The sequence below is a fragment of the Mus pahari genome, chromosome 3 (genome assembly GCF_900095145.1).
Source record: "Mus pahari chromosome 3, PAHARI_EIJ_v1.1, whole genome shotgun sequence".
NCBI classification, from domain to species: Eukaryota; Metazoa; Chordata; class Mammalia; order Rodentia; family Muridae; genus Mus; species Mus pahari.
The window spans coordinates 17,565,904-17,574,313 of NC_034592.1; the positions used below are offsets into that span (position 1 = coordinate 17,565,904).

The 8,410-nt window shown below is 43.6% G+C and overlaps 1 protein-coding gene across 1 annotated transcript in view; it reads left to right on the plus strand.

Moving 5' to 3' along the window:
• Nup188 (nucleoporin 188) overlaps positions 1 to 8,410 on the plus strand; it is a 47,372-nt gene that overhangs the window by 1,099 nt on the left and 37,863 nt on the right. Inside the window, exons 3-7 of the mRNA XM_021191972.1 lie at positions 1,718 to 1,802; positions 1,926 to 2,006; positions 2,572 to 2,616; positions 4,538 to 4,630; positions 4,760 to 4,879. Coding sequence (XP_021047631.1) covers positions 1,718 to 1,802; positions 1,926 to 2,006; positions 2,572 to 2,616; positions 4,538 to 4,630; positions 4,760 to 4,879 — 424 coding nt within the window. The remainder of the gene's footprint in view (positions 1 to 1,717; positions 1,803 to 1,925; positions 2,007 to 2,571; positions 2,617 to 4,537; positions 4,631 to 4,759; positions 4,880 to 8,410) is intronic.

Genomic DNA, 8,410 nt, shown 5'->3' on the forward strand with positions numbered 1-8,410 from the left:
CACACACACACACACACACACACACACACACACACACACACAATAACCTGTATATTCATCACACATTTTTTAAAATAACGATTTTATTTATTTTCCCTCATATACTACACCCTGACTGTAGTCCCCTCCTCCCTCTCAGTCCTCTTACCCCATTATCGTGCATCATTTAATCTTTTTTTGGTAAGGGGGGCTTGAGATAGCTTCTCTGTGTAGCCCTGGCTGTCCTGGAACTCATTCTGTAGACCAGGCTGGCCTCAAACTCAGAGCTCTGCCTGCTTCTGCTTCCCGAGCTCTGGGAGTAAAAGCATGTGCCACCACTGCCTGGAAAGTGGCCCTTTGTGTGACTTGTATTCTCCAATGTGCACTGGAGAAAGTAATGCAGTCACCCAAAGAATACAGGCAAGTTCAGGTTCCCAGTTTCAGAGGATCTGATGCCCTCTTCTGGCCTTTGGAGGCAACAGACACACCAAACACCCATACACATAAAGGGGAGTTTAGAGAAAGAAATGATTTGATACAATAACATGGCTTTTGAAGTCTAGTAAAAATTTTGTTTGTGTTTTGAGACAGGGTCTCAAAAAAGCTGTCTGTACTCTAAGTTACTATATAGATTAGATTAGCCTCGACTTAAAGACCCCTGCCGGCATCTGTCTTTCAAGTGCTGGGAGTGAAGGCTTATGGCCTTTGCCTTGATGCCTCCACGCCTCCACACCCAGCTAAACCTTTTTTTTTTTTTAAATAACTGAAATTAAACTCTAGACTCTAGACTTTACTGTCATTTAACCTTTTTGTCTTTTCGAGCTCGAAGTGAACTGAAGAGCCTCTCACAGGTGCTCTGCCAGCTGACTCCATCCCTAGCATCCTTAGGCCTGAGTGTCCTCTCTGGTGTTGTAATCCCCTCCAGGACCATGTGTTACATTTAGTTGTCATGTGTCCCTGTCTGGACTCTACTGTGCCTGTGCTCAGCTGTTACTGCATCTCAGTTTTTTTCCTTGCTTTCATGACTTTGAGCAGTTCTGAACGGAGTGGCCTAGTGTTTTATACAATGTCCTCCACTTGGACTGTCTGAGGTCCTTCTCTTATGGACTCGAGGTCTGGGCTTTTCAGAGGGAAATGCCATTCTTATTATATCCTTTATTTATATCCTTATTATATCAGTGTATATGTGCTAGACCCATAGAACAAGTGGTGATGGTACCCCTGGTCACTCTACTGAGGAATTGGAGGACAAGGACTTCTGTTTTTGTTTGTTTGTTTGTTTGTTTTTGTTTTTTTAATGGTTTTTCGAGACAGGGTTTCTCTGTGTAGCCCTGGCTGTCCTGGAACTCACTTTGTAGACCAGGCTGGCCTCGAACTCAGAAATCTGCCTGCCTCTGCCTCCCAAGTGCTGGGATTAAAGGCGTGCGCCACCACACCCAGCTGGACAAGGACTTCTGATATGAACCTCTGGCCCCACATATACTGCCCTCCAACATGTTTAAACAATTTAACATAGCAAAAGAGATCTACAAATAACACTATTATAACTAGTTTATAAGGCACATGCCTGGTTTTGTTACATAGGCATAGTCAGTTCTGTGTTACAGTGTTTATAGACGTGAATGTGTATTTTACAGACACTAAAGGAAAAAGGAAGGCCAGTGCCGTTGAATGTTTTTAATTTTATACCCTTGGGGGTCATTGTGAATGAGGAAATAACTGAGCGTTTTTCTCATAGTCCAAGTTCAGCTGAAAGAGTGAAAGCTAATAAAGACGTAGCGACACCTCTGAAGGAGCTGGGCTTAAGAGTCAGCAAGTTCTTGGTGAGTAAAAATTAGCCCAGGGTCAGCGTCTGCTGCTGTGGATGCCGCTGGCTTCATTGTTAATGATGTTAGTACATGCTCTAAGCTTCAGTGCTGTTGCTCACTTCATGCTTCTTTCTTTAGGGTCTTGATGAAGAGCAGAGTGTGCAGTTACTGCAGTGTTACCTTCAGGAGGATTACAGGGGTACTCGGGACTCACTAAAGGTTTGTGACTCTGCCCAGCTCCCATTGACCTTCTTCCTTGTAGAGTTTGGGCCCTTGCCCTTTGAAGAAAATAAAGATATACAGGTATTAGGCAAGACTTATTTATTTGGGTTTTTTAGACAGGGTTTCTCTGTGTAGCACTGGTTGTCCAGGAACTGCCTTTCAGAGATCCACCTGGCTCTGTCTTGGAAGTGCTGGGATTAAAAGGGTGTGCCACCACACCCGGCTAGGCAAGACTTTTAAAGGCTAGAAAGAGATATCCCAATGTGTGTTAAGAAGACACCTGTCTTCATTCGTGCAGGGGCTGAAATGTCAAAGAATTACGTGCGAGCGAGAGATCCGAGAGAGCACCAGCCTGCTCAGCCTCAGTCTTCTGTGTGGAGAGTCAGCAGGGCAGAGGGGAAGGACTTGAGCGTCAGTTTGCTTAGACTTGGCTTAAACAGAAGGTAGAAATGTTTACAGAAACAAACTAGAAGGGCAGTCATGAAGGGTGTGGTGCGTCTTTTTCTTTGCCAGTTGAATTCTGCTTGTAAGACAGCTTCTTGACTGCCCTGTTTTCCTTCAGACAGTCCTGCAAGATGAGAGGCAGAGCCAGGCCTTAACCCTGAAGGTAAGTACTGATGGCTGACTCATTCTTCTCCTCCTCTTTTGAGCCAGGGTCTTACTGTGTAGCCCTGGCCAGCCTGGAACTCATTATGAGCCACCATGTGGTTGCCGGGAATTGAACTAGGGAACCTCTGGAAGTCAGTGCTTTTTTTTTTTTTTTTTTTTTTTTTTTTGGGGGGGGGGGTTTGAGACAGGGTTTCTCTGTGTAGCCCTGGCTGTCCTGGAACTCACTGTAGACCAGGCCGACCTCGAACTCAGAAATCCGCCTGCCTCTGCCTCCCAAGTGCTGGGATTAAAAGGCGTGCGCCACCACCGCCCAGCGGAAGTCAGTGCTTTCAACCTCTGAGCCATCTCTCCATCTCACTGGAACTCACTGTTTAGACCACCTCACTCTATAGATCCACCTCCCTCTGCTGCTCAGTACTGGGTAATAAAGGCATGTGAGACACAGCCTCACCTCGATTCAGTTTTTAGGTCTTTGCTGAGGCTTCTTAACCCCATGATCCAGCTGAGGGATTTCTCCCAGAGTGCCTTCTGCTGATGGTGCTAAGAACTCTTTTAGGAAGGACTGCTCTCCTAGGCTCGGTTAACTTGACATTTTCAGTGGGGAGGGATAGCTCAGGGCTTCAAGCATGTTGAGCGCACCCCCCTGCTGAGTCCCCTTCTCAGTCTTTTTGGGTTAGGTTCTGCAGGATTGGTTTGCATCCCTACCAGTTGTCTTGCTTCAGGGCTGTCCTGGGGGTTTGAGGATTTGACATATTCTGGGGTATTTCCTGTTGACACTCAGTGCAGCTTAAGTCCATTGCTTGCAACATGGTTGAATATGTAGTCCTGGTAGCTGTATGTTTGTTTTATGTATTTGACCTGCCAGTTTTTATTTTCTGTATTATTTGGACCCTTTGAGAACTCATATTAGAAAATTGTAGAAGGAATTAGAAAATTTTTGCTGGCCCACATAAAAGACACATAGTTCAGGTATTTTATTTAGCTATAAGTCTAGATCGGGCATAATGTCCCTTGTTCCTTGCTGGTTTTCATGGCTGTGTGCTCAGGGTCCCTCTTTTCTCATGGTGGCCTCCTCCAGTCTCCACGTCCTTCCTTCCTTCTCTCTTGCCTCTCCCTGCTACCCCAGCCAAGTAAATGAGATCTGTGTGCTCTGCCTATTGCCCAGTCACAGGCTTTGCTCTAGTTTTGACCAGTTGACTTGGGGAGCAAGGTTACATAGCATCACTTCGTGTTCGTGATGATCTCCCTGTTGGGGGCAAGTAGTTCTTGGGGGCCAGAATTTAGCATTTGAGTGCAAGCAACATCATACCAATCCACTAGAGAAAAAAAAATCGGTTTTTGGAAATTTGTTTAGATTATTAAGTAATAATTCCTTTGATCTTCCTTGGCATATGATTGTGGAGGTTCTTGATTCAATGTGTTTGCATTTCTGTGATTGCTGATATTCGCTAGATTTTTCTGTTCGTGTCTAAAAATGTTGTTTTAGGGCCTGGGAGTGGCTCAGTGGTTCAGAGTACTTGCTTCTCTTCCAGGGGCCTTCGTTGGGTTCCTAGCACCCATGGCAGCTCAGGAATGCCTTACCTCTGGCTCCAGGTCACTCCTTGCCCTTCTTCTGGCCTTGGTAGGCATCTGCACACATGTGGTATACACAAACTAAAATAAAATGAAGTGAATTTTAAAATACGTGTTTCTTGTGTAGACCTCCAGAGGTCAGAGAACAGCTTGTAGAAGTTGGCTCTCCCTCCACCATGTGGGCCCTGGAGCTTGAACCAGGCTGCCAGGGTGTTGACCTTTACCCACTGGGTTGTCTCTGTTGCCCACCAGTCACACTTTTGAAGGATCTGATTATCGGCAGTTGTAAAGGTGACTTTTCTTTTTGCAAGAGTGAGTGATTTTGAAATTGTGTGTTTCCCCTCTAGATTGCAGATTACTATTATGAAGAAAGAACCTGCATTCTTCGTTGTGTCTTACACCTTCTGACATATTTCCAAGATGAACGCCATCCCTACAGGGTAAGCCTGCTTGGTTTTCTTTGTTTTCCATCCCATGCCCTTCAGATTGAAATCATTTCATATCACTCATGTTCACTTGAATGCTTACATTTTATTCTACACATACATTACTATGTTCTGGTTTTTAAGGCTGAATATGCTGACTGTGTTGACAAACTGGAGAAGGAGCTAGTTTTAAAGTACCGGCAGCAGTTTGAGGAGCTGTATAGAACAGAAGCACCGACCTGGGAGACACATGGTAACCTTATGGTATGTAGTGCGTGCACTTAGCTCTGGCTCCACAGAGTACCCTACCTTGTTCAGGGAGCCCTGGTGGAGTTACATACCTGAGCATATGTGTAGGAACGGGTCAGAACAAAACTTTTGATTAATGGTCCCTAATTCTGAGCCTTTCATATTATCTTTTTTTTTTCTTCTTCTTTCTTCATTTGTGTTAGAATTATAGTGTAAAACCCACCCAACCCTCTTTGGCTTTTATTTTGTTTCCTAAAATATTCTCTTAGCAGTTGATGGAATTCTAAACCCATGATTCATCTTTTCTTTTGGGGGAAGTCCTGGGGTAGCCTGAGGGAGCAGCCTGCCTGCCTTGCGGCATCCTTCTGCCTTGGCCATGCACAATCATTTCATTTCTCTGTGTTCTTTTTGTACTATGTGTGATACTGGGCTGCTCTTTTCATTCTAAATGCCAAACTGCTGGATAGATCATAGTATCACTTCTTGTTTTTGTTTGTAGACAGAACTTTATAGAGGGTAGCTGCAAACTCCCTACATAGCCAAGGCTAATCTCAAGTGCCTAATCTTTCTGTTTCCACCTCCTGAGAGCTGGGGTTACAGACAACGCCACCACACCAAGATATTTTCTTATGTTGAAAATAATAAATAAAACATGTCTGCATGAGGATGCTATTCAGTGGTAGCAAACTTTCCCAATATGGTTGAGTAGCCAAAACAAACAGAAACTTGAACATAAACAAGTGATAACAATTTAAAATACATGCAAGAAGGAAAGTACTCAAGCCCAGCTTAATAGTACAGTCTGAAGCCTGAGTATTTAGTGTAGCTGGAGTTTCTTGGACCTGCCAGTCTCTGAATAATGACACAGAGACTTATTAATTTTATTATACACTATGCATTAGCTTAGACCACTACCCAGTTAGCTCATCTAACTTTACCTGACTATCCTTGTCCAGGTCCAGTCACATGGCCCATTACCCACAACCCCTCTCCATGTGCAGCTCCTGGTTCTTCTCCCAGAGAGCCTCTCTCAGACCAGAAGTCCCTCCTACCAGATCCACACAACTATTGACCATTAGATCTTTATTAAACCACTCAATGAGTTAGGAAGGTGTATGTTTACAAAATAATGAGGAAGGTAATGGACCATAAGAGTAACGGTACCAAGATCCAGCCAGTCTTCTCTCTGCTGTTACAAAATTAACAATTGAATAATACAAAGATAACCTTCCCACAATGTACAAAAAGGTTACCTCAACAATTTAGGAGGCAGAAGGACAATTGTTAGTTCAAGGGCCAGTCTGGGTTAGAGATTGAGTTTAAGGCCAACCTGAAGAGCTTAACAAGATCCTGTTTCAGTGTTAGAACACTTGGCTAGCAGATACTTGAGGGCCTACCCCTATATTTTCCAACACTGCTACCACCCCCACCCCCAGGACGATGAAAACAGGTCTGTGACAAGTTGAAGAGAGGGTTCTGCACAAAGAAGTACTTATTGCATCTTCCAGAGGGCCTGGGTTCTGTTCCGAGCACCAAGTCGGGTGACTCATAGCCACCTGTAATTCCAGGGCCAAGGAATCCCAACATTTTCTTCTGATCTCCAAGGGCACATACACATATGTGGAATATATATAAAGACATATACATAAATAAAAATGAAAGAAACAGACCCATTTACAATCAATGCATAGAATTTTACTGTCTCCTTAGAAAATTTACAGTAAAACATAAAATGGTAATGAAAACAGGATCCCGAAAAAGAAGCTTAATGAAACCTAAGGTCCAAATGTACAGAACTTGAAGGTACTGCAGAGAGTTGTAACTGAAGGGAAGACACACAACTACAATCTTTTCTTTTTGACACAGAGTCTCTCTGTAGTCCTGGCAGTCCTGGAACTAACTATGGAGGCCAGGCTGGCCTCACCTCAGAGATTCTACCTCTGCCTCCATGTCCTGGGATTAATGGTGGGCATCACCACGCACAGTTCTTTATCACTTTTTTGGGGGGCTGGGTGTTTTTGGTTTGTTTGTTTTTTGAGAGAAGGTTTCTCTGTGCTGTTCTGGAACTAGGTCTGTAGATGAGTCTGGAGTTTGAGGCCAGCCTGGTCTACAGAGTGAGTTCCAGGACAGCCAGGTCTATACAGAGAAACCCTGTCTCAAAAAACAAAAAAAAAAAAAAAAAAAAAAAAAATTGGCCTTATCAGATAATAAAGCTAATTTCTTCTGTGCTGATGGAAAATTGAAATAGTGTAGGTAATGTACTCCATTGTACTGTCCCTCAGCCCCCTAACAGTACAATGCTTTAACTTCAGGAAAGAGTGAAAACCATAGACAGAATAGTAAAGCTATGTGAGTACACTGTAGCTGTTTTCAGGCATAGCAGAAGAGGGCATCAGTTCCCATTACAGATGGCTGTGAGCCACCATGTGGTTGCTGGGAATTGAACTCAGGACCTCTGGAAGAGCAGCCAGTACTCTTATAACCACTGAGCCATCTCTCCAGTTCACAATTTTTTCTAAAAGCTAAATTTAAAAAAAGAAGAAAAAGGAAATTAGTAAGTGTAGAATTTAGAAGAGACATCTAGCTAGGGCTTTGGCTCAGTGGTAGAGTGCTTACCTCAAAATCATGAGGCCCTAGGTTCAGTGCCTGTTCTGCCACTACCCCCGCCCCCCCCAAATGAGGCCTAGTGTTTAATTTTCAGACATTATATTTTTCTTTTTAAAAGAACAAGGAGGGCTGGTGAGATGGCTCAGTGGGTAAGAGCACCCGACTGCTCTTCCAAAGGTCTGGAGTTCAAATCCCAGCAACCACATGGTGGCTCATAACCATCCGTAACAAGATCTGACGCCCTCTTCTGGAGTATCTGAAGATAGCTACAGTGTACTTACATATAATAAGTAAATAAATCTTAAAAACAAAACAAAACAAAAAAGAACAAGGAGTGTTAGTTTGTAGAAGTGGATGTGGTATGTGTATATAGGTTCCATATAGGTTTCACAGCATGCATACATAGGTCAGAGGAATTGTTGCAGGAGCTGCTTCTTTCGTGACCGTCCTGTAAGTGCTGGGGATTGAATTCAGGTCATTAAATGTGGCAGCAAGGACCCTTACCCTCTGACTGTCTTGTCGGAGGGTCTTACTCTGTAGTTTAGGCTGGCCTGAGACTCATAGTCAGAGTGCTTTAGCCTCCTGAGTGCCAGGGTTGCAAACATACCGTCATGCCTAGCTGATTCATGCCTAGCTGATTTTCTGTTAAATTTGACTCAGTCATGATCAGTATCTTCATATTTATTTTATTATTTGAAACATGGTTTTCCTATAACTCTAGTTGACCTTGAGCTGGATATGTAGCTGAGGATAGCTTTGAACTCTTTGTCCTCCTGTCTCCTTATTTCTGGGACTACAGGTCTGTGTCATTGATACCTGGCTGTTTTTTTTTTTTTTTTTTTTTTTTTTTTGAAAATGGATCAATGCCTATTGCCAAGCATTATTAGACCTCCCTCAGTAGACCAGATTGCCCTTTAACCCAAGTTTATCCTGCTGTCT